Genomic DNA, 27,955 nt, shown 5'->3' with positions numbered 1-27,955 from the left:
AGTTTTAAAATGAGATTAAAACTTGTTCTAAAAGTGCGTTCAACAGTTGTACAGTTTTTCAAAGAGACTCATTGTCATTGATGGCAAAATTTCAATAATAAAATCGACAAGTGTTATCTGCTCCACATCAAAAATTCTCAAAATTTTTCTATTCTCAAATCACTCAAATCGGCGGAATTAAATATTAGAATCTATAAAACGTCAGCGTTCATCCATTGAAATAAAAATTTGTAGGTGAGAAGGCCGCTATTGGTCTGCCCCTGCACACCTGTACACGCATGCTCGCACGCCTCTCACTCAACATGCGTAGGCCCGGCCGCCCTTAAAAAGCCCCGGCTCTCAACTCCGGATCTCTCATTCGGTGACTTAGCGAACACCAAAAAACGCTCCCTCCCGTGCTAGCGATCCCACAGGTATAAAAATTAATCGTTTTTATTAAAGCAACATGTTAGCTCGACAAACAGCCAGCCTGCAAATGTTGATGGTTTTCAGCTTCGCTTTATTGGTACAAGCAGCATATCTCATCGATTTTTCGAGAGTTTTTCACCACAACTTGGCTAATGTCAAACGAGAAGGTAGGCTTTTTTCTTTTATTAATTATCTCTAAAAGTTACATTTATCAATAATATTATAGTTTTTGGAGGGCCTCAAAAAATGATGGAATAAAAGCAATTTCTTTTTCTTTTTGCATTAAGAAGTTCATGAAGTATATTTTAGCTATAGTTAAGCAGATAAGAATTATATTCTGCTATAACTGTTGAAAGGACTTTTAAAATAATTTTTTAAAATATTTCAATAAAGTTAAAAAACTAAATTAAGTAGTTTTTTATGTGAAAAAAAATAGTTTTCTTTTCTGTGCAATTAAAAACGGTCTTTGTCAAACAACTTGAAACTGAAAAGGCGCAATGGTAGAAGTTTTTATTTGATATATTATGTAGATACATATTAAGTAAAATTTGATATATTAGGTTTTGATCCCATTAAAAAAAGTTGGTTATTGAGCTTTGTTCAGAATTAAAATAAAATTTAATTTTACTAGCAACCATGGCTCAAAACTGTACGAATGAACAGAAAATAATTTTATTATGGAATTATAAAAACTATCATTCAATGTCAGTTTTTTTGTAGTACCCCTTTGCGTTAGAAATATCTGCTTTTGAAACATCAAATTTTATCTTTAACAATTTGTTTAACCTTTTAAATGAAAATGTTAGTTAATGTTTAAACTTTTAACTGAAAATGCTTGTTACTTAAAATATATGCAAAGTTAACTGTTGCTTAATTTTTTTTGAAAATTGAAATTAAAAAAAAGGGATAAATTAAAAGTAGTATTAAAAATAAATAAAACTTACTCATTTTTACAATTTATTTAACGTTTACTATTTAAAATTAAACTAATTTGCTTAATTATTATTTCAAGATAAGTTTGGCTTAAAATATACCACAAACCTTCTTATTATAATTAGGGTATGAAAGGAAATAATAATTTTGTTAACACTTTTCTTCATTATGCTCTATAATTAATAACTATAATTCTACGTCTACTTTAGCATTAATTTATGTAAAGTAATAAGAGCTATTGCAATAAATAAAATGAATATTTTTTTCATTTGAAATCTCCAAGTTTGAACAAAGTGTTCTGTACTTTTCCATCCAATGCTTAATATGTTGTTTAGATTCTCCAAAATAGTAGAAAGTCAACATAATTTTTGGAAAGCTTTAAATAATTTTAATTTCAATTGCAACCTTATATATATTCTGAAATTAAAAAAAAAATGAAATACAGTTGTTCAAAAATAAACACGAAAAAGAATTCATCTATAAGAAAATAATTAAATGAAATTTTAGTTTCCGATCTTGTAAATGGAAAACGTGTCTAAAATGTTAATTTTAAAATAAGTTTCGAAATGAGGCAGACTTATAAGACAAATTGGTAAAATGTCTTCCGCAAATCCTAAAAAAAGCTATCTAAATAAATATAGCTATTTACCTTATATAAAAAATACTCTCTCCAAGTTTCTAAAGTTAATGCTAATTCGATTCAGAAATAACAGATTTTTAACTTAGAGATTACAATAGATTTTGTATTGATATTTGGTATTTGATAAAGCTAACAAAAACGTTATAAAGTATGTTTTCTTTGCATTTCTGTTAAAAAAATTTTTTTAAATGCCTTATTTTGAAACAAAAATTTTATGCTTTGTTTAAAAAAATATCAATTTAGCAAAACTATTCAAATCGTTTGAAAAAAACTCCCATCGAAATCAATTCTCAACTTTTCGGCACATTAAAGGAAGAACCATAAATTTTCTCACTCTGATAGCGTTGCATTAACAGGGTAAAAAGTTAAACAAAATTAGTGATGCGTTTCCCTTAATATGAGGCTAAAAAAAAAAGAGAAGAAAAATCAGTTATGTATAAAAATATGTATTCTACAAGCAAGAGAAGAAAAGATAAATAATCTTAATATGTAAGTTTTATGTAGGGTAAAACTACTTTTAGTAGAAAAAAAAACTGATACTTGAAGTATCTATAACAAAAGAGTAAACATAATTCACTATTTTTATTATAATTTTGCAGTTTTATGATTTAGGAGTTAAACAACTTGCAGCTTGAGTTCTAGCAATTTTTCCAACTTTTATGAATCAGTTTTAACTAAAAGCATTTTTGGTTCCGCACTTCAAATCAATTTTTCTTTTTTTTTCTTTTCTTTTATTTACTGCTTCTTTTCCTATTTTTTTTCCTTTTTTGAAGTGTTTCCTAGCTGTTTAAAAATATCTAGTTTAAGTATCTCCTCTACTTGAATTTTCTTCTTAAACTAAATTTGTAGATAATGTATTAAAAGACATATTTTGGTACTATACACAACTGTTCTTAGGTTTCGGAGAATCCAAGTCATGCTAAAATAAACTAGTTGAACTCTTAATTTATTTTAAGTTTTTTTTGCAATACCTCCAATAAATGTTCTTTAACTGGTCTTATTTTGAAGGCTGTATAAAATTTCAAACTTTCTATTAATCTTTTGTTACAAAAAAATAATAAAAAATAAAAAAAGACTAAAGTGGCTAATAAAAAGATAAAGGAAGAAATTTCAACGAATCGTAGATTTTAATTGAAAAAATATAGAAATCTTTTCAAAATATTTCGAAATTTTTCATGAGATTTTTTTTATTATCTCAGACTATTATTTTACACAGTAAAAGACTTTGATTATAGTTGCCTCCTTTTTTGATGTTGAGGGAAACTAAATGCATTTTTAAGTACAGAACTGTAGTTATAGTGCAAAAATTTATGTAAAATTGACAAAATAACAATTTTTTTGAAAGAATTAGTGCAAATATATTATTAGAAACATTTTTATTTTTTTAAACAAAGCTTTTTTGCAGTGAAATCTTAAGTTGATTCTAATTCGCATGAAAATATGTGCAAACAAGCAAACCAAAGAAATTTTAAGCAAGCAAACAAAAATGAATAAATTAATAAATAAAACTATAACTGTGAAGAAGTAAATAAAAAATATTACTACTTGCACGGTAAGAAATTTTAATTTTCCACAGCACCAAAAAAAGGTGGCAACTATGCAACAAAAGTTTTACAGTGTATTACAGAACTGCCAACACTGAAGTTCAAGCTCTCCATATTATTTAAAGCCTCACATAAAAAAACAGCATTTCGCCATTACTTAAAGCTAATACTTCCTGATTTTTCAACATTTTTCTATATCTTTTAATTCTTTAAATATTACTGCGGTTAAAATCTTTCTAAATCAAATGTTAAAACAGAAATTCTGCTATTAATTTAAATATTTGGGAAAAATCTCCGGTTAAAAGCCAGGTCTGATATTATTTATTACTTTTTCGGCGGAAACGTCAAACATCTTGGTAATTTTTGGTAATAATTTTGCTGAAATTAACTATAAAATATAGTTTTATATTACGTGATAAAATTTGGGAAAGCTGAAAAAACTATTATAATACCTTAGAGCATGGCAAACCATTTATTCTATTAAATTTACTTTTCTATTTTGTATTTTGTTTTAACTAAATGTGTGGTAATAAGAACTATAATTTTAAAAACTAAGATTTCGCGTAAACCGTTTCTATATGAAAAGAAAAATGATCAAATCAATGGTTGAAATACCGTATATTTTGGTTTTATTGACCAGAATAATTTTTTTTTACCGTAAAAGAGCTAGTACTTTACAGTATGGAAATTTCACCAGAATTTTTTTCTCCGTTTTGAAAATAAAAAGACTTGAAAGAGACGAATTCTTTTTCTTGAAAAAGAAGTATACAAGACGAATATGTACTTATGAAGGAAACTGAAATCAGTAATTGCTGAAACCTATTTATATATTATAATATTTGTCTAAGACAGATTAGTTTAAATAGACGGGTACAGCTAATGGGAAAGGTAGACCAAACTTAATTAGATAAATACATTTTCTCAAAAAAATGAATATGCTTCTCATGTTTTGTTTTGATTCATTAAGGGAACAAATGTAGCTTTAACATAGGCGTGGTCATCTACATTTTGATCTACAATAGCCTCGTAATAAGTTTATATAAGTTTTTGCATAGTGACATAAACTTGGATGGAAGTCTTGATAAAGTTATAAAGTATAATATTTTTGCTTATTTTGATTTGACAAAAGTTAAATGTTGAGTTTGCTTCTTCTTTTTCCCATTAAAATTCAAGAACTGGCATTTCATAAAATAATTCTGAAAATGATGAAATTGTTTTCTCCATTACATGATTAATCTCGCCACATTCATCTGTCATAAATTGCTTGTACCCCAATTAAAAGCAATGTAACGTTTCAAAACTAATCTAATATTTTACTTTGTCTTTTAGAATTGCTTTGTCATAAAAAATTATATCAAAATGTTATAGAGAAAATATGAAAAGTATTAAATCATTTACATCCTACCACATATTAAAATGATAACATTTTCATCATTGTTTAAATCATTTAAAATTTTCATTTTATCCAATATTACAATAGAATTTTAACCATTTTAAAGAATGTATTTTAAAATGCTTATCACTTAAATGAAATTAAGAAAAAAGTGCTGCAGTTTAATCTCCTTACACCGTTTTAAATATAAAAAAACCTAAAAATATTAAAATTATAGCAGATTAAATATTAATATTTTCTGAAAATTAATGAAAAAGAATTTAAAAAGATGTCTGACGAAGTTCTTGGGAGATACATGCAACCGAAAAGGATTATATTGCAAATTTTGCGGTTTGTCTTTTTGCCATAAAATGGTATTTGATCACTTAATTAGAACAAATATGCTATCTTATTGTAAAATGTCTCACAAATAGTGTTTGTTTACATGTTCTTCTGGATTCTATATCATATTCAAGAAAATCAACATCTAATCAAATTAATGTCTACATTCTATATCTAATCAAGAAAAAACCTTTTTCCCTACAAATATTTCATTCAGCTGGTAAACTGAAATGTCCGTTAGCCATTTTTAAATTCTATATACACTATTCTATGTTCCAAATAAAGAGAAATTGTCTTTTGCTTAGTAAATATTTTCTTCCTATTCATGTATGAAGAAATTGGCCAATATAATGTTAAGTCACATTTCCAATTTATGAAGAGATAACTCTCTTAGTGAAAAATACTACAATTTTCAAGTAGGCAGTAAGATGTTTCTGTGTATGGTGCTGTTATATGATATAAGTTATGGCAACTTGTAAAGAACCTATCTAGAAACTATACCATGTAACAGTTAGATATAAAAATGTTCCCTTTGGAATAAAATGTGACTTATCAGTACAAGCCCTCCAAATGAAAATATTGACTTATTTTTACTTGATTTGTTTTCCCTTTTGATTAAGTTTGTTATTAAGAATTTGCATTACATTTGTAAAGAATATAAACCTTTAATTTGTTTAAAACTAAAAAATTACAGTTTGAGGAATTTGCTATTTATAATCAGACAGACTTATAAACCACAATGAATGAGAATACGTTGAAATTTAAGTGCAAAAAAGTCAAGATTTTATAGTAAGTAAAAAAAAAAGCTCTTAAGCAAGATTGAAAAATAGATAAAGGTAAAATGTTTTTGAAGCTTTATTCTTAAGAGGCACAACTTTTATCTCCCCTGAGGAGGAAAACAATATTAAAATTGCAGAAAATACTCCCCACAAAATGGTGAAGCAATATATATACAAACAGACTGGTTTTTTAGAATGAAGGAAATTGCATTTTCTCTTTCTGAAATAAAACCCAACAGATTTTATCTGTCAAAATTATTAAATTATTTCAAAAGATAGTGATGAAAAATTTCAGGGTTTTTTTTTATTTTTTTTACCCCAGAAATATTGTGCAACCAGTGGTGAGTAGGAGAAGTTGATACAAAATGTATGAGGATAAATCAAAGCATTATTCGTAATTAGCATTATTCGCAATCTTTAGTAGAGTCAGAGTTCATTAATTTGTATCACCTTTTGAACTAATATCTAAAAATTCTTTCTTTAATTATGGTTTATTACATAAGGTGACTGTTTAAAAAATGTTTATGTCAATTAAATTTCATCTTATTTTATTACTATTCATTCATTTTGAGATTAGAACTTAAAACTTTATTATTTTCCCTGATAATTAAAAAACAAAACAAAACTGTTACAATATTGCGTTTAGTTTTGAAAATATTTTCTTGTAGTTTTAGAAACAATCCATCAAGCAACTGTTTTAAAATGATATGAATGGCATAATTATGGTCGATTAGTTACTCCCAAATGAAATCAGAAAAATTTGTAAACCATTTTGTTTGAAGAACTGATGTTAAGTAGGCACTTTAAGTTTTTGAATTGGTTTGAGTTACCAATTTTTAATATTCAACTGATGGCCGAGATACACTTCTGTAATATAAGATTTTCATGCAGCGTCAAATCATATCAACTTTAACGTTTATATTATAAGTTTAAATTTAGTTTAAATGAGAAGGCTAAGATCACTTTTTAATATACGTAGAACATGTTTTTGGTAGATTTAATGTACCGTAATGGTAATGACATTTTTGGTATAAAAACATGACTATGACTGATAAAACCAAAATATACGTTATTTAAAACATTCATTTTGGTAATTTTTCTGTTCATATGGTTTGGAAAATCTGCCTTTCAAAATTATAGTTCTTATTACTATACATTCAGCAAAAAATACAATGAATACAATAAATGGTTTTTAGGCCATATTCTAAGGTATCACGATAAAATAATTGCATTTTACCACATTTATATCAAATTATTTCATAGAGTATAAAACCATATTTTATTGCTAATTTTACCAAAGACAGTGTCAAAGTGCTTTCGTAAAAATTTATGAGCTTTTTTGGTACCCATAGAGTCAGAGACTGGGTAAATTTTACTTTATTTCGATAGTTTTGATCATAATTTTTTTCTCAGTGTAGTATTCATTTTTAATTACAGAACCTGTTAAGGTATGACTTCTAACACGAACTTTGGGTAATGTAGAGCAATATTTGAATTGCAAGAAAGATTTCGCAAACTTATTTTTCTAAGTGCAAAAAATATACTGTATTAAAAATGGATAATTCCAGTAATTCAGTAACCAGTTATGTTTCTTTATCAAAGTTTCATAATTTTTTTTTAAAATGGGGTTTTTCAAAAGTATACGAAGAAACGGAAAATCTAGAATAGTTCTTGTAGTTAAATCTATAGTTCCAGTAACTAATCTCTACTCTCGCTATTATCTATAATTTTCTTGAATTAACAAAAACTCAAGAAGCAATTTGGAAAGAGAGAATCCATTTATAAACTCATGATAAGAATGAAGTAATGAATGATTAGTTATTTTAACAGAGAATAAGTTATTATAACATCCCTTCTTAACTGGTTGTTTACAGTTGTCTGATTTGAATAAAAAATAAACTGAAAAATATAGATTTTTTAACTCTTTTGTTTGATATAAAGTAAACGACTATAATTTAAAGATTTATTTCTCAATATCAATTCTATGTTACTTTGTTAAAATGATTATGTTAAAAATATAGTACGCACTACATATTGAAAAACCATAAAATAAAATTATCTTTATATTGATAATATTGATCTTTATTTAAAATAACAATTACCGAAAAATATCAAATTAGCAGGCAGTGCACTTTGAATATGCTAATTAATAAATGAAACTGTAATTAAAATTTTAAATAGTCCGACATAAAAACGTACTTTCTCTGAATAGGCATATTTTTTAAACGTATTAGACTTCCTTGTTCTCAAAATACAGAGGGTAACCTAAGTGTAAATATATATATGTTAATGTTATATATTTATTTATTTTCTTTTGTTATTTATTTAGTATTTTTAATTTTTTGCGTGTTTTACCATACTTCAACAGTTGAAGTTATTAAGTGGTAGGAAAAATAACGATTTTGAGCAATCAAAGACGCGAAAGATATAATTTAATAAAATTTGCTTTAAGTTTTATTATTTACTTTCATAATGACGAAGTTTATTTGGTAATCATCGTCTTAAATTAGGTAGTTTTAAACACAAATTATTTTAAAATAAAGGTTTAAAAATTTAAAAAATTAAATTTCTTTTTATTTTAGTTAAAAGTTCTCTTCAAATAATCCAATCAACTAATTTATTTCAAATTTAAAATTTTGGATCTAAGATGATTAAATTTTGCAAAGTTTAACGTGATGTAACAAAGAATTATACTTTTTAACTCATAATGATTTTCTATCATTAATAAATTTAATAAAAAATAACTATATTATTTCAGATTATTTTATAATATTTTATAACTGTCGTTGAACAGACGACCTAATTTTTTTGAGTTTACGATTACCTGTTTAACTTAGCCTTAGACTTGTAATTTTGAACGCAATCCAGAAGACAAGGAACCTCTTGGATCCATTATTAAAGGAAATTTACCTTCGTGGAGGACTTTTTGAGGGAGCTAACCCGCATTTGCGTTAAAGGGAGAGGAAAACCATGAAAACTTCTCACGATTAGCTTTACGGCAAGGGAACTCTAACCCATGATCGGTCTACTCCTGAAGATATTTTTCCTCAGCACTGTGGTCAGTGCCAGCCGGGTGCGGAATTCGTACCAACCAGCCGTCGCTAAGATTCTAACCCGGTCGCTTCATTGGAAAGCGAGCGCCTATCTTTTGAGCCATTACAGCTTAAAAAATAACTATTAAAATTTTTTCTTGAAATCCTTTCGTGTTTTTTCCCTTCCACGAACAAGTGATTCGGAATTATTAGAGTTATTTGAAAACGCCAACACTTTTAATTTGTATCCGACAGCTTAACTTAACATCTTCTGCAGTGTTAATATTGCTTCTTTTATAGTGACGACTTTTCTTTTAAATTATAACTTGCTTACGGTAATAACGGTATACTAAACAAAAAAACGCTGCAAGTATTATATTTCATTATTTAGTTTAGCAAAAGCAATTATAAACTCACTTTAAACTCTTCCGTTTAAGTGAAAACAATGCTGTAATACTAATACTGTGAATAGTGTATTAAAATCTGTTAAAAATTAAGGAAATGACTTTAAAAAAGGAGCTAAGTGAAAATAGTCGATCTTTTTTGCATTGAAATAGGTCCTTGATAGCAGACTAACGACTTTGCAAAGGAGTTAAGTATATAGCTTGGTGTCATTTAGTTTCGGACTTTCTCCAAAGATTGAGCTGTTAGCAGTTATTTTAATGACTCGCAATCGTTTTTTTTTCTCTTGTAAAAATGTTGTTTTCGCACTTAACTCCATTTCTTCTTACTTCTCAATTAAAGAAGCAATCATGTCTGCGAATAGGAAATGAATGAAATTTTGAATGAGAAATACCTTGAAGTTTAATAACGTTGATTTCAGTCAAATATTTGAGTTTAAAGAATGTTTTCAAGTATCGTAAAGAATAGTTTTGAATTACATGCAATAATAATTTTCTTTCTTTCAAATATTTAATGCAGAATTTCTCTTTAAACTGTTTAATTATATCTGTATAATACCGTTATTAACATTAACCTTATTCCAGTTCAGTTTTTATAACTATCTATTTGTGCTTTTTTGAATCCTTTTAATTGGACATATAGAATTCACTCCTATTTATTATAGGAACTATACCTTTTAAAATGAATGATTGCATATTTTAAAGTTAAAGTTAAATAAAATTTTTTTATTGTTGTTATTTTTAAGATAAATGCAATTAATGAGCCGAGAAGTAATAACGTTTGCTTGACTATTAAACTACCTATTTACTGAGGAATGACCAGGTACCATTCCTCAGTAAATTATGCGATGCGATTAACTCTCTATGTTAATTCCGATGCGATTAACTCTCATGATATAGGAACCAAAAGGGAAATATTTTTAGATGCTTACGGAGGCTGCTTATTTCATTAGGATTTTATGAGTTTTTTAAAAATATATACATTGAAAGTAATAAATGTAAATTTAACAACATCTTCTCATGTATAGTAATGAGATATAGGGTTATATCACATAAAATTACACACATATATTTACATATAGACATAGAGGGATATAGTTACATATAGGCTTCTCAAATATAGGGTGATGGGTTCACATCTTACAATTTTTCATTTCAGCTTAAAATATCTGATAAAGTACAGTTAAATATGTAGCTAGAACTTAAACAGATAAATTATACTAAGAAACAAATGTTTTATTGAATTTATACAAATACTTCATCTAAATTCAGTTTCCTTCACAAGGCTACAGATTTTTTAAATGACATTTTTAGTCTATTTTCTGTAGAAATGTACCAGTTTAAACGTTATGTATCCCAGGAGGTGGCACAAATGCTGCGACAAACGTCTAAGGGAGGATATCAGGATGATCAGTGCTAAAATTGCATAGGAACGCATGCCCGTAAATAGTGTCGTACGCTGCTAGAGGCGCTTCCCTATTATGACTTGCTTCGAAGCACACAAAGAAGTAGTTCCTAATAAGGAAGCGACCGTAGCAGCGTATGACGACATTTACAAGCACGGGTTCTAATGCAATCTTAATCCTGACGATGTGCACTAATTCCGCTAGAAGTTTGTCGTAACATTTAAGCCACCCCTTCGTTTTTAAATTTGGACAGCTCGACAAAAAATAGACTAAAAATGCAATTTAAAAAAAAGAACAACTATGGCTTGAAGAGAAAAACCAATTGCAGATTTGAAATCAGCGATGCGAAAATGTTAAAAAACAAAAAACAATGCCCCCTAAACAATTTGTTCCTCAGTGTTATTATTTTTTAAAGCAAACATGTGAATGCCAAATTCGTATAATATATCTGCACTAGTATCATTAGATACTATTTGGATAGAGTAGGTTTAGACTGATAATAATCGCATAAACAAAGCTTCGCGTGGGAGAAGTATCGCGTGGGCAAAGCATCATGTGCATAGAACATCATTAGAACAAAATGCCCTGTGAATTTCGTATCTTCTAATCATAGCACGCCATTAAATATCTATATAAATACATTTATGTGAAAAGGTATGTATACATATTCTGCCATTAAATATATATTATGTTTACATTTATCGCATTTTTAAAAGCTATATTTCAATTTTGGAAATTTTTTTTCTTCAGAAAATTCATTCCATTTACTTTGCAAACTATTTTCTCAAAAACAATTTTTTAAGAAAACTGAAAAGAAACTTTTTTTTGCTGTAAATGTACAGTTATAATTTTTTCATTAACTTATCTAGTCCAATAATTGCAATAAAAGTTGCTCCTCGCAAATTCTTGATAAAATTGAAGAACACCACAAATACGTTAGTTTTATTCTCATATTCTTTCATATCAATTTTATGAAAAATTTCAGTAAATTTTATGAGTCTCATTTTATACTTGCTTACAAATACATGCAAAGTCAAAATTTATTCAAGCATGTATAGCGTAATAAAAATATACGTTGATTTAATTTTTTCTCACGATCTTACAATCTAATACACAGCCTTACTATTCTTCTATCTTTTAAAAACGCTACTGTATCTATTCATTCTATCCCGTTGTCTCTCATTTTCTGCTCAAATTTTTCGAAGCGCGCATTTTTGAGAGATGCTCACTTTAATCTTTTTCGAAGTCTTCCTTGCGGCGGAAGAATATGGAAATTTCACCCATCCCCAGTTAGAATTCCAGAGATATATCATCGATCGATCTTGCCTTATCTGAGATTGTGTCTGAAAGCATTGCAGCGTTAGTGTTAGTAAAGAGCTTCTTAATATTTACAGATGGATTACGAAGCTTAAATCCTTTATACCGTTTGACTGACGGCAAGAAATTTAGAAACCTTTGCTACGTGCATCAGAAATGCTGTGGCTTATCTAGAAATCCTCCAGAAAAGCAATTTTGGATCATGTTTAGATGTAGACATATTGCCATTTGATACTATTAATTAAATGACAAGAGGTTGTGTTCGTTGCGTAAGGAATAATCATTTACTATGGTGTTTTCTTATCAAGCATTTATTATAAATGTTACATGTTTGTTTTATGAATAAATTTAAGAAAGGTGGCTAAATCAATGAGACTAAAATACCCTGCAAAAAATATTGTTAATTTTACAGAAAAAAAAACATATTATTTACGGAAAAAACCGTTTAAAAATAAATACAGTTTTTTCTGTTTTTGGAAGCAACCCACGCAATTTCCAGCTTTTTTATAGACTTTTTCCGCAGATTTGATGGTTTTTTTCCCTGTTTTTCTTCCTAATCATTAACGGATTAAAACTGTCAATTCAAATTTCATTTTGTGCTATGCACTTTTGCTTACCGTAAGATAACTTAATCTTTTTTAAAATCCTTTTACGATTACTTTCTATGCTTCCTTTTACTTTTCGCAAACCATTTTATAGTTCTGAACATCGTATAAATAAGATTTACGATTTGTCTTCATTCTCAAATTGACATTCTAAATGATTATAATCTGTCTAATATAATATTCGTAAAGTTAAATTGCCGGAGACTTATAAGGGTGGGTGACAATAGGTTTAAGCGTTTTTACACATGAATATTGTTTCAATAAGGAAGACTTTTAAGATAAAGATAGTTTAAGGTCTTTCTTCATAAGCAAACACTAGAGCCGCAATGGCTCAGGGGATAGAGCGTTCGCCTTCCAATGAGGCGAACCGGATTCGAATCCCAGTCGATACGAATTCCGCATCCAGCTCGCACCGACCACAGTGCTGACGTGAAATATCCTCAGTGGTAGACGGATCATGGGTTAGAATTCTCTTGCCGTTAGGCTAACTGTGGGAGGTTCTCGTGATCCTCCTCTCCATGTAACGCAAATGCGGTTTAGCTTCATCAAAAAGTTCTCCACGAAGGCAAATTTCTCCCAATACTCGATCCAGGAGTTCCCTTGTCTTCGGGGTAGGGTTAAAAATTACAAGGCTATGGAGTTGAACATTATTAGACGTACACCCATAAAATTGGGTCCGCTGTTCAACGACGGTTATAAAATAACATAAAATAAGCAAACACTAGAGTTGCCGGTAATAAAAGCGTTTGCCTCCCAATGAGGTTATCGGGTTCGAACCCTGGCGTTTAATAGTCATGCGAATTCTGCTTTTAGTTCGCAATGACCCACAACTGACTTAGTTATATTACAGTGTTTATTTGTTTAAAAAACAGACTTCCTTTTCTAAATAACAGTATTTTTCTGTAAAATAAATGGTTTCTTACTGGTACTCCAACTAACAGATTTTTATCCTTGTAAATTTAACAGCTTTTTTACAGTGTATTCCACAAAATTTTTTTATAGATGCTTCTACTGGAAGCTATTTTTTCAGCCAAGTATTATGTATTGGAATTTTACTTTTCGGGTGCTCTTGAATGAATTTTAATAAAACGAACACTGAATTTGCACAGACTGTTATTTTTCCTATTAAGCAGAACGATCCGTACAAACAACATCATTTGAACAGATCACTTCAAACACTATTTTATTATGGTATTAATTAATGTTATATATTTTTTTCTTATCTATCCTGTCAAAGTTTTGTAATTTGCCACGAAATTCGCAATGTGCTATTGCATTTAAGTTTAACAAACTTTCTCAGTTAACATCTTTTAGTTTCTGCATTAAGTTTTTAAAATTATGTTCTCTTAAGTAAGTTAAAATAACTCCTTCTTCTAATTATAAAGATAAATACGTAAAAACCTCTTTTAAAAGGTATGCATACACCTAAAAAATTCTTGTGAAGAAAACCAAAAAATAAAGGAATAGAAAATATTGTACAAAAAAATATAAGTTTAAACATAAGAAATAAAAAGATCTAGAGAAGAAAAATATATTTTAAGATTCAGTGACAAATGAAAACTACTGTGAGAAAATAAAAATGAAATTTTTTTTTAAAGAATGAAAGATCTGGGAATTCTTACAGTATGTTAACTCACCTCAAATATAACAATTTATTTTTTGTGTTTATTTCACAAAAGGTTTATCCCTGCGGTCTTTTTATACTTTTAAATTTCGCTATTATATTTTTTCTTGTATTGGTATAAATTTTTTAGCGCAAGCATCTATGCGGAATTTATTTTTAAAAAAAGGTGAAGAGTGGTTCATAGAGCTTATTTGAACTACTGAACGAGCTTCAAAGAGATTTAATGCTGTGAGAGATTCTTAAATATTGTAAATAAATATGTTACAAAAAGTTTTGTAAATATAATGCAATACGTGTTTAATAAATTAGACCTCAGTACACCATAAATTTTTTTTATATAATTAAATATTTGTACTTTTTTCAACTTTGTACAAATGATTTTTTTTCACGCCTTAATGGGGAAACACGTATCATTAACCAATAGCTGCCTTTTCAGACAAAATGATAAAATTTATCTTATGCGTGACCTGTTGCTGCGGAATAAATATTTTTATTCTGTCTCGTGCGATTAGTGAAATGATTTAAACCAAAGTTTGCTTTTCAAAATACTCTTAGTAAATGCTTTGTGTCTTCTTTCATATTTCAATTGGCATGTTGTAGGCTAAGTATTTTCTTTCTTGATTAAAGTTTCATAACAAAATGAATTTCTTATTCGTTTAAGCATATAAGTTAATTAGTTGTAAAAATTAAACCACGAATTCAGTAGCTCGTGTGTATTTGTTCAGATTTTTTTTAAAATTCGATTACAAAGTGTAAAGGGTACTTTTCACAATGACTTTTCATTTCATTATATGATAACTGTATTTGGCTTAATTCCAATTAAATGGCATTTTTAAAAGTAACACTTTTTAATCTTTGCGTTTAACGACCGAAACAATTCAAATTCTCACTTACGTAATTGAAGTTAAACAGAAAACTTTGGTATTCAAGCAGAAGGAAAATATTCAAAGTAGAAGGATCGCAGAAGATTATTCTTCAAATATATTTCCTATATTTGAAGAATAATCTTCTGCGGAAGATTGGATTATTCAGAAGATTATTCTTCAAATATATTTCCCAACTTTCACAGAAAACTTAAACTAAAAATTCGGATCCATACATTTACTCAAAGTTGATTTAAATAATATTAAAATCAATTACAGTATGAAAAAAGCTATTAAACACTATGATCAATCAAATGAACTTAGTTTTTCTTAAATTTTCACAACGGTAAGTAATTTAAGTTAAAAAAATTTTTTTTTAACAGAAAAGCACTTTTATTTTTGGTTTGTATTTTAACTTAAATTGTGGACTAAAATTTAATTAAAAATCCATTGAAAACACAAAATCTAATCAGAAGGCTGATTCCTTTTCCTGAGTTGATTAAAGTAATACATGTTTAACTGAATTGACAAATAAATTAAACTTTGGAAAAAATTTCTTTTAGGTAGTTAAACTCATTAGAAATATGGACTATTCCTTTGACAATAAACGTATTTTAATTACGTTGTTCAAGCCTAAATGCTTAGACAATAAATGGTTAGGCTAAATGTCGTACTAATAAGTAAAAGTTAAACGTTTTCTTAATAAAAAAGACATTTAATTTTTGCTTTGAATTTGGTGAAATTAATTAAAAATCTATTGAAAACACAGAGAATCATGCGAAGACTGATATTTATTGCTGAGGTGATTGAAGTAATATACTCGTATGCTCACTTGAATTTACGAATAAATATATCTTTGGTAAAAAATGTCTTTCTGGTCATTAAACTCTTATCATAAATATGTATTATTCCTTTAACAACAAACATATTTTAATTACACTGAAGAGCCAAAAAAACTGGTACACCTGCCTAATATCGTGTAGGTGAGTACGCAGAAGTGCCGCAACACGACGTGGCATGGATTCGATCAATGTGTGAAGTAGTGCTGGATATAATTGACACCATGAATCCTGCAGGGCTGTCCATAAACCAGTGGGAGTAAGAGGGAGTGGGGATATCTTCTGAACATCACGTTGCAAGGCATCCCAAATATGTTCAATAATGTTCATGTCTGGGGATTTTGGTGGATTTCCGATACTCACGGTATACTCGTGAAATGGTCGTACGTGAAAATCCAAATTTCATTGCTATCTCGGAGATGCTATGTCCCATCTCCCATCCGCCGACTATAACACCACGTTCAAACTCACTTAAATCTGTATAACCTGGCATTGTAGCAGCAGTAACCGATCTAAGAACTGTGCTAGACACTCGTTGTCTTATATAGTACAGCGTTGCCGATCGCAGCGCTGTACTTTGATTGGCTCCATACCCCCTCTATTTGCATACTTACGCCTGTACCAGTTTTTTTGGCTCTTCAGTGTATGTGGCTTAGGCTAAACCACTTAGTTAGACATTAAGTGGTTAGGCTAATTATCGAACTAAAATTAAAAATTAAAGAAAAAACATTTAATTTTTGTTTTGAATTTAAATTTCGTACTTTTATGTACTTGAATTAAGTAGAAATCCATTGAAAACTTAGAGAATAATAGAAAGACTAGTTCCTATTACCGAGTTGATTGAAGTAATACATGCTCAATTCAATTGTCAAATAAATTTATCTTTGTTAAAAAAATTCTTTTAGGCAGTTAAACTCATCAGAAATATGCCCCGTTCGTTTAACAACAAACTTATTTTAATTAAGTGGTTTAGGTCTTAATCATTCTACTATCCTAGTCACAATGGTAACGAAAAAGATTAAAAAGGAATTGCAATTCCCAAACTAACGTCCCTCCGGAAATCATGGCCTTTGAAGCTTTACATTGTTTGGGTGGATTCAGTACAAACTCATCAAATATGCAAAATAGGCATCCGCCTACACTTTCTGGGTAGGCGCCCACCCCCATTTCTTTTGGGCTTGCGTGACAAAGAATGGAAAGACCAAATAAACAGTTACAAAAACGCTTAGGGGTGCTCTTAGATTTTTAAAAAAAAATTGCCCGAGAAAGAATTAAAACATAAAAAAGAAAATACAATAAACACATTCACATGAAAAATTATGTGAACTCAGCTTTCTTAGTTAATCATTCCTTATACTCAAGAGTATAAAGATAAATTAACTGGTCAATTGTAATGATAAAGATGATTAATCTCCGAAATTAACTTGTTTCCTTAAAATCAATATAAGAGATGTGAATTATTTTGATGGAATAAGCCATGTATAATTAAATAATATTCGTGATGGAATATTTTGAGAAACATTTTTGCAATAAATAGTTATCGAGTATTTCTTTTTAAAGTATTATGCATGTATTAGTACACAGACAAAAAAAATCTGGTACAATTACCGTACTTTATGGTTATGGCACTTCCGATAAAAAAACCCCCATAATTTTGGTTAAAAAAATATACGGTTTTTAAACCATTCGTTTGGAATTTTTTACGATTGTATTGAAATGGTTTACCGAAATTCTGATTTTCGAAATTACAGTTCTTTAGTTCTTATTATTACACATTTAGTAAAAATTCAAAACTGAATAGTATATTTAACCGTCTAAAGTTCTCATGCCATGTTCTAAGGTATCCTGATAAAATTACTAAATTTTACCACATTTACCAAATTTTATCATGCATTATAGAAAATTTTTTAATTGTCAATTTTACCAAAGTTATTACCAAACTCTTCGGTAAAAATTACCGAGATTTTTGGTGTTCCAATAGAGTCAGAAACATGGCAAATTTTTTCATTTATTTTATCATAACTTTATAGTAATATTATTCGTGGAAGCTCCTTTGATACACCCTAAAAAGGACTTGACTCTGTCTAAAGTTTTTTTCCTTTTTTTTCTTTTTTTACAAATAAGGAATATGGAAGTTCACTTGCCAATAAAGATTAAACTTTCTATAAAAATACGTTTGAAACCTAAGAAGTAATAATTTTTAAAAATTGTTTTATTAAATTTAAAGGTGTTGGAAAGTAAAAGTTTGTTTTAAAACCAACTTCATCTCAAGTATGATGTTAAGTTTAACTTGTACAATGTCAAAAAATTAAGCGTATATTCACACCAAAAATAGTGGCAACTACTTTACACAAAAATAATTTACACCGGAATAATAAATAATACTTTACACTAAAATACTTTCTATCTAGAACCAAGGATAATTTATAGTGGAGTAAAACACTTTTTACACTTTTTGGATTCAAGTAGCTGCCATTATTCTTAGTATTTGGTAACACTGAAATTTATAATATTTATAATTACAGTAAGACGTAATACACATACGGGTAAGTAAATGTATTTTTGCAAGACAATATAAAGTAAGAACCACTTCTTTAGGATCTATATATTCACTAATTTTAAAAATATTTAGTTACTTGAATATACACACAGCACAGAGAGCATACTGAACCGAAATTCCCCTCCCTCAATACCTTTTGTATAGACTAAATATGTGAAATAGTGGTAAAATATGTAGTATATCCGTAAAGTAGTTTTTTTATAGTCAGCTTTATTGTAGTTTGATGGTTACGATTCAAAAATAAATAAAATTAAAAAACAATTGTTTTTAAGTTTTTGAGTATTAATTCTTAAAATATATTCTATATTTTGTTTGTGAAGTAAATATAATTTAAGTAACCCTGCTTGTCTGGTTCATTTTAATTCTGAGTGTGTTTGCACGAAGAATAAAATTGTAGTAAAACAACTGTACTGTATGGTGATGATATTTCTGGTAAAAAAACCCCCATAATTTTGGTATTATGAATCAAATTGTACGGCATTTAAGCATTTAAACCATTTATTTGGAAATTGTTCCGTTCATATGGTAACAGTTTACGGGAAATTCTGATTTTCAAATTTATAATTCTTATTATCAGACATTTAGAACAAAAATATTAAACTGAAAAGTAAATTCAACCGAATGAATGGTTTTTATGCCATGCTTTAAGACATCATAATAAAATTACCACATTTACCAAATTTTATCACATTTTATAAAACCATATTTAATTGTTAGTTTTACCAAAATCATTCGTTAAAACTTACTGAGCTTACTGGTGTTCCCAAAGAGCTGGAAACGCAAATAATTTTACCATTTTCTGGAAGTTTTGACCATACTTTTTTCCCCAGTGTATTATTTTAAATATCTTTAGACCTATTTTAAAAGAAAACAACTGCCGATGATTTTTATTTAATACTTTATTGCTGAGATTTAAACAATTTCTCGAGGCAAAACAATAAATTTTTTTGTCTTCGATTTTTGTTTTGGTCACCATGCAATAATCTTCAGACATAGTAGGCCCTCCTTAAACAATTTCACTTCGCTCCCTGCAGTATTGACAGACAAAAAATAAAGCACCGCTCTCACAAAAAGCTTCTTAATTTAATAAAAGCAATATTTTAATTAAAAGCATCTCGATTTTTTATTACATCGTTATTTTTTTTTCGTCAGTCAAAAGTGATGAAAATAGGTAATCCTATTGTCATCTTAACGTCTGTTCCAGGAAGTTTCCGGGAAAGATGCAATTTTTATGGCACGCTTTCACATTCCTCTTTGTCTCTTGAGAGACTTGTTTTGTTGCCCGAGTGTCTTATTAAATAATTTTATACGCTTCCATCTGCTCTTTACTCAAGCTTCCTACTAGTTTAAACCATTTTGTCTTCTTTCATCTTACATCTTGTTTTATTGCTTTATAGCATTTGTAAAAACCAGTAGATACAGCAAAAAGAAAGGAGGAAAAATAATAAAAAATATGTAGACTTAAAAGAAATCTTTCGGAGCCTCAAGTGACTGTCTCATTTCACATTTTTTTAATTCAAACACATCATTCGAATGCAAATTAAAAAAAAAAAAACGAAAAAAAAAAAAAATCTTTTTTAAGGAAACATCTTTACGATATATTCAGAAAAGAAGCTATTTGCCTTTTCTCGAAATTTTTCTTGTATTTTCACTTGTTTAATTTTTGTAGTGGCGAAAGATAATTCAAAAGAATGTTATATTTTATAAATATTTAAAAATGTGGTTATTAATATTGAAGTAANTAAAAATGTGGTTATTAATTTCAGAACCAATATTCAATGTTGCAGAAGTTGAAGTGGTTGATTTTGAAGCTAATTCTTTTTAAATTTCGTGAAAAGAGTATTTTTTAAAAAAAAGCAAACTTTAATTACGTGATTGAATCTGATACTTTTTAGTTTGCTTCAATTTAAATGGCATCTAATGACTTTTTAATGGTCCTGATTGAGCCAGTTTTTCAATTTTTTCTAATTCTTATCTTTATGTCCACTTAAGTCATATTTTTTAACGAATCAGCTTATTATATCCTGATTTAACTTCACATTGACAAAAATATTCTTCGGATTTTATAGAATCATTAATTTTTGAATCTTGATGAAAAGTTCCACTTTTAATGAAGGAAAAATAATAAACAAGTATATAAATAAACTGATAAACTAATGAATGCATTAATGAAACTATAAATGAATAAATAAACAACGATGTTTTCTTTATTGTATTTAAACGATTTTATTTTTTAAAAAGTGAAAAGGAATTATACTCAGAAAAATTTAGGTAAAATTACCGTACTGTGTGGTAATGACATTTCTGGGTTATAAAAACTCATATGTAAGGTATTTAAACCATATTTGGTAATTTTTTAGTTCATATGCTAACGATATACAAGATATACAGAAAATTCTGGTTTTCAAAATTAAAGCTCTTACTACCACACATTTTGTAAAAAATAAATTTGTGAAAAGTAAATTAACCAAACAAAAATGGCTTCTATGTCATGTCTTATGATATCGCGATAAAATTACTGAATTTTACCACTTTTACTAAAATTTATCACAGATTATAAAATCATTTTTTATTGTTAATTTTTCCAAGATTATTACCAAAACTCTTCGGTAAAAATTACCTAGTTTTTGGTGTTCCCATAAGGAAGAAACACTGTAAATTTTACCATATTCTAATGGTTTTTACCCTATTTTTTGTCTCAGTGTGGTTCTTGATATGATGGATATGCTTCTAAATATGTAATTAAATTTACACGGATTGGATCTTTTTTTTTATAACTCAATTCACTTTGGTGTTTGTTTGTAACACAATGCACCCAGGTATGTAATGCATTGAGAAGTTCAAATATCACACGCTTAGTGATAAATAATATTTTTGCAACTTCACAATAATTGTCAATTGATGTGCTTAGTTTTACGACTAAAAATTAGGGAATGGTTTTTATTGGTAACTCAGTATATTTTGTAATTACAATTTATTCTTTTTTTAATTATATTTTCATGTTAATCAGCGGGTGCTCATGGAATCATACTCTTATTTTAATACTAAAGTTGAGTATAAACTTTTCATTATAATAATATAATCCTAATTCAGTGCTATTACTCTTTAAGGCCATTTATTTGATTCTTTAATAATGAAATATTAAAACTGCGTTGAAATGTTTAAGTTGTATTAGGCAAAGTAGATATTAATTATTATTTTTTAAAACTCTGTGCACTGAATAGATTTTTTTGCATTGAATTATGTGATTCTTGGGGTCTAAATAAATTTTCAAAAATAGAAATTTTTTTTAGTTATAAGCAAAGGAATTTTTTGCACTTATTTATTGAAATGGCATTTTTAGAATAGAACTGAACGTCTTTGACAGAACTGTAGGAGAATGTGCAAAATAATACATGTTTAGAACAAGTTGTATAGCTACCGAAACCTCTTAGATAGTTAATTAGTAGTATTGCTACCGAAACTCATTATGCAGCTAGTAGTTTTGATCAAAAACTACAATTTTTTATAAGTAAAATGATAGCTACAGCTTAAATATTTCGCTAGCTTTAACTGTAAGCTTATAAGAACTTTCTACTTTTTGTTGGACAATGAAATCTTTAGCGTTAATACGGCAATCAAAAATAAAACGAGCAAATTCTCATAGCAAATATATTCCAAAAATTTAATCGTTTCAAAGTGCTGAACAGATATTTTTGCTATTTAATTCTTTTATAAATTCTCTTTTCAAATTTCTTTATTTCATATTTGTATTGTAAATAACATAGCTTAATTTAAAATTTTAAAAAAACTGCTTGAAGTAATTTTTTTTTCTAAGAATATTTAAAACGTTTTATATTTTTTCATGAAATGCAGTTACTATTATATATAAATTCTTACACTTCGGTTGCATTTTAATTATTTTTCGAGTTTTAGTTTTTTAAATAAATACGTACAAAAAATCTAAATTGCTTACAAGTAATTGAATATTCTTGCTTTTGAAAACTTCTTTTAATCAATGATTAAACACATAAAACCTATTTAATGCTCTTAACTTTATGAGGAACAAAAACATTCTTTTATTAAATTTGGCAGTAACAGAAAAAAGATAATACTGTTTCACTGAAACAAAATTAATGCTATTTTCTGTTTCAGTAAAATTTATATAATATTATCTATGATAATATTTTCTATGAAAATAGGAAGAAAAATTATTTTCAAAAAAGAATGAGCTTAAAAGATCAATTTGTTAATTGAAATTTGAAATGCATATAAATCAGTTCTAACGTAAGCATATTTATAACGCAAGTATTATGCGAAAATTCCATTAGTACCCATTAAATACCATTAGTTTCCCAACTGTGTCAACAAATTAAATCCACACATTCCCCCACAATTATTACATATTTCCCAATCGATTAGCATCCCGAAATTAAGTGCTCAGTGCGATGAAATTTTGCTTCTGTCACTTGATGTCGATATTATGAATGCAATAAATAGCATCTTCACAGTGTCACTGTCACTGTGACCATGTCCTGTTTCCCGTATAGATGAAATGTGTAGGCGCATTAATTAAGAATGCGAAGGAAGTATTACGGAATTTCGTAATAGACTAAATTGTAGAATATATTCATTAATTATTTTCCGAGTGTAGTTTAAGAAATATAACTACTTGCGGTACGAATCTTATTATTGTTCATAATTGAATTTTAGTTCATCAGCTTTACAAAACTCTTTAACATTTTGATCTCCGATTTTTAGAAATGAAGTAGTTTTATTTTGTATGCTGACAGACGAAACTAAAACCTTAAGAATAAAGCTAAAATGTTTTTCTTCTTCTTTTGAGTGTTTTAACTCTTATTTATTTGAATAAATTATATTTTTAAGACAAATGAAATTCATTTTCGGAAATAAATTTTCGAATAATTAATTGTTTTGTTGTTATAATTTTCTTGCATTTTAGATGCATTTTCTGAAGAACATTGATTTAAAAAAAATTTCTTTGTGCTAACACATAGTGCAAACAGAAGTTTTGCATAATTCTTTGAAACTTTTTTGCTTGATTTTGTTTGATGTTAGCGATGTTTTAAACTAAAAGCTAAGGTTTATACGGGAATTGTTATTTTCATCACGCTTGAAGTAAGAATATTCAGAATTTCTCTTCAAAAATTCAATAATAAACTGTGTATTTAGTTCTATTTCATTGTTGTTTTTAATGTTTTTTAAGATTTTAGCTCACAAACAGGTAAGCACATTATTCCTAAACTGGAAAAAATAATCACCTAGAAAATATAATCGTATATAATCATCTGGAAAAAATATTATTTTGAAATTTGTGCAATAGAATTTGTTGAAGAAATGTTAGCGTGGCATGAAAATTTTTTAGTTTGTAAGCTCAAATTTACCCTCATTTAGGAATTTTTTTTAATCAATTTTTAAACTAAATTTATCATTTTGGGGCTTCTACTAACCAAACATAAAAATCAAAATTTTAGTTGAGCTTTTCTTTCTTTTTTTTTAAAAAAGAAAAAAACAGTCAAAACCTTAACATTTTATCTTTTTTTCTATTGCCTACATTACTGAACAATTAAAATTTCATTAGATATTTTACTTCTTAGATAAATTTAGACATTTTCGCTGCAATTAAAATAAAACTTAAACAAAGATAATTATTTTATTTCTTTTCGATTCTATATTCTATTCAGAATATAACACATAAAAAGAAACAAAATAATACCTATTTAAGGTATTGAAATCTTAAATATAATTAAAAAAAAACTAATACAACGCACACCTTAAAATCTTGCCTCGTGTGTTAAATGTCAGCAACCACTTTCTTGAATCTATTATTGTCTTTATAAGGCCTTCTTTCGAAATTTATCACATGCTTTCATTGAGTCTGTAAATGTCTTGACATGTAAATGTCAACGATCTGTGTGTGACAGGATAATCTAAGAAAAGATATTTCTTTAGCTCCTTTTACCTCCAGAATTCATAGTAAATCATTATTCTTAACATTTCTAAGGATTGAAGATTGGAAATAATTTATCTACGACTCTATGAGTTCTGGGTATGTTTTCACAATGAAATTATTTTTGATAATGGAAATGTATTTTTCTATCCTATCATGATAGTATTTTTTGGCCCCTTTGTTCATTATATTCGGAATCTTACCCTTTTTGCCATTAAATTATAAAGGTGGAATAATAAGAATTTAATTTTTATCTAATATTTTTGCATCCATCTGCTCTTTCATGGTGCAATTTTGATCTGTCTATTATTTCAATACATGATTTAATGAGATGAAGAAATACCGACATGATTTGTGCAGCTACTCTAAGAAATCTGTCATTTTTTTGAGCCCCCGTTTAAAGATTTAGTTGCTATTTTAAAAAAAATTAAAATATTTAATTATCTCTATGTTGGCTGTTAATACAGGGTTATTCATAATTCCCTCCGGGGTTTCGAAGCGTTATAGTANCTGTTTTTTCTGAAGCAAATGTGTTGCACTTCATTGTCTTCTGCAAGACTTTCAATGTTGTTTTTTATCGTAAATTTTTTATATGTATTATGTAATATGCAAATTTTAAAAAAAAAATTCCCACTGATCAGGCTAGCTCGCCGGGTTGTGGCGAGCTGGACTGGTAGCCAGACGTGGATTATACGGGTAAGGGTTTTGCAAACCTAGGTACGTGTCCACGTCTGGAGGAAAGAAAAAAAAGTTTTTTAACATTACCTAAAATATATCAACTCGAAGATTTTAATGTTTTACATATATTTCATTTTGTATAAACATGAAACATTTCCCTAGACATGATAGAACGGAGAAAAAATAAATCTTGTAAGATGTTCGTATAACACCCTAATACCAACTCATAACTCATTCTAATTCAGTAGTTTCTAAATAAATTCATTTCATACATGAACTCTTGTGGTGTATATTTGTGTACATTTTTTCACTTACAATTTTCCTATTTAGTATTTTTTATAACTTAAGATAACTACACCATTTATTGGATGATTTTCCTTTTTATATTTAATAAATAAGTAAATTAATAATTTTCTTATTCTTCTCTTTTAAATAAATGAAATTATCAAATTATCAATACGGATTTCATCAATAATGAAATAGTAAATTAATGTGCTTTCTTCCCTTAAATAGATTAGATTCACCGTATTTTTACAAGCCTTATTTGTATTCGTTTTTCATAATTCGACTTGTTTTAAAATTTACTTCAAAATAACAGTAAAATAATACGTATTCATATTGTTTGTATTTCTTCAAGTCTATAGTAGCAGCAATAAATACAACATTATTTCCGATATTTTGTCGTCGATAAATAATGTCCATTCAAAGCCTTGAGTTTTCCTCTTTCAATGTTCAAGAAATATTTCTCGTGAGTACCTTCATGAATCTGAATTGCCCAATTCTCCGTCATAAAATGCATTTTTCGACTAGGCGGAGCACTATTTTCCACTTGCTGCATGAATGAGTGTTGAATGATTCGAACGATTACGGGCTTCGAAGTTACTCAACCGAACCACCACCTCCTTGATCTCGGTCTTTGCTTGGAAAGAAAAACAACTTAACCATAACCACAACCCTTTTCGTAATTGCATTTCACTTGGAATGTGTATTTAGTATAAGTTTGCTTCTTTTTGAGGAAGTGTTTGCTTTTAAGTATAACCCATAAAAAGCGTAGTAAGATTATACTGTTTATCTAGATCATTGGGATGACTTAATAACATGAACCAATTAATGATAAATGATATCATACAGTAGTAGTTAGAAATAAAATTAGGCCAAAAATTAATTTTTTTTTTATTTGAGGATTAATTTTTTATATTTGAAATTAATTGAAGAAATGAGGGTTCTAAGACGATTTAGTGAATTTCAGTCATTCAGATTTAAACATTGGAAATAAGAAATAAAGAGTACACATCTCCTCTGTTCCTTGTTAGTACGGTATCAGAAACACTCCGGCATGTCAGCGAGAGCTGCAGATTAATACAGCATCTGCAAATAAGTTACAAATTAAAAAAAAAAAAAAGCATCTCCTCTATTCTTGTTAGCCCGGTATCAGAAGGACTCCAGCATGTCAGCGAGAGCTGCAGATTAATACAGCATCTGCAAATAAGTTACAAATTAAAAAAAAAAATAAGCATCTCCTCTATTCTTGTTAGCCCGGTATCAGAAAGATTCCAGCATGTCAGCGGGCGCTGCAGATTAATACAGCATCTGCAGATTAGTTATTTAAAAAAATAAGCATCTCCTCCATTTCTTGTTAGCCCGGTATCAGAAAGACTCCACCATGTCAGCGGGAGCTGCAGATTAATACAGCATCTGCAGATTAGTTATTTAAAAAAATAAGCATCTCCTCCATTTCTTGTTAGCCCGGTATCAGAAAGACTCCACTATGTCAGCGGGAGCTGCAGATTAATACAGCATCTGCAGATTAGTTATTAAAAAAAATAAGCATCTCCTCCATTTCTTGTTAGCCCGGTATCAGAAAGACTCCATCATGTCAGCGGGCGCTGCAGATTAATACAGCATCTGCAGATTAGTTATTTAAAAAAATAAGCATCTTCTCCATTTCTTGTTAGCCCGGTACCAGAAAGACTCCATCATGTCAGCGGGCGCTGCAGATTAATACATCTGCAGATTAGTTATTTAAAAAAATAAACATCTCCTCCATTTCTTGTTAGCCCGGTATCAGAAAGACTCCATCATGTCAGCGGGAGCTGCAGATTAATACAGCATCTGCAGATTTGTTTTCTTAAAAAAAAAAGCAAATGGGGCAAAATTGCTGAGACCCCTTTTCAAAACATCTCTAAACTTGTTTTTAATAAAAATTAAAAAGTTGAATTGAGAGATCCCCTCAAAGAAGTAAAGTGAAAGAGAATTTTTTTGCAATTCTAGATAATAGGCTTAACTGAACTGTTTGGGGATTTATTCCCTTTTTTCAATATCATTGTAAGAAATTCAGCTAAAATTTAGCAACACAAAGTTTTTGCACATAAGGACCTTATGCTTTCAAATTTGGCTACATGTATGTTAGATGATGCTGATAGTTTTATTATAAAAATCTCTGTCTAACTGTGTTGAGGTCGCAGATAAATTTGGATGTATGAAGATGGTGCTGCAGATTCACTCAGTAAATTTCGCTACCGGGCTTGTTAGTAAACTACCAATTGGCCTAATCTGTGAATTGCTGAAACTCGTTTAAGCTGTTCGAGATATTACGTTTAAACTTTAGGTGTATAATTTTATATTAAAAAAGGGCTTTATAAGGTAACTCATCAATTGCTTG

At 28.4% G+C, this 27,955-nt stretch overlaps 1 protein-coding gene across 2 annotated transcripts in view; it reads left to right on the top strand.

Moving 5' to 3' along the window:
- Positions 1-293: 293 nt before the first annotated feature.
- LOC107457474 (IDLSRF-like peptide) overlaps positions 294-27,955 on the top strand; it is a 119,860-nt gene continuing 92,198 nt past the window's right edge. Inside the window, exon 1 of one of the 2 annotated variants that reach the window (XM_021146508.3) lies at positions 294-575. In XM_021146508.3, coding sequence (XP_021002167.1) covers positions 446-575 — 130 coding nt within the window. In that variant the 5' untranslated portion in view covers positions 294-445. The remainder of the gene's footprint in view (positions 576-27,955) is intronic. The other variant, XM_021146509.3, reaches the window with a different exon arrangement.

Source organism: Parasteatoda tepidariorum, chromosome X1 (genome assembly GCF_043381705.1).
Source record: "Parasteatoda tepidariorum isolate YZ-2023 chromosome X1, CAS_Ptep_4.0, whole genome shotgun sequence".
Lineage (NCBI taxonomy): Eukaryota > Metazoa > Arthropoda > Arachnida > Araneae > Theridiidae > Parasteatoda > Parasteatoda tepidariorum.
The sequence above is the reverse complement of the archived record's forward strand: the minus strand, read 5'-3'. Positions and strand labels throughout refer to the sequence as shown.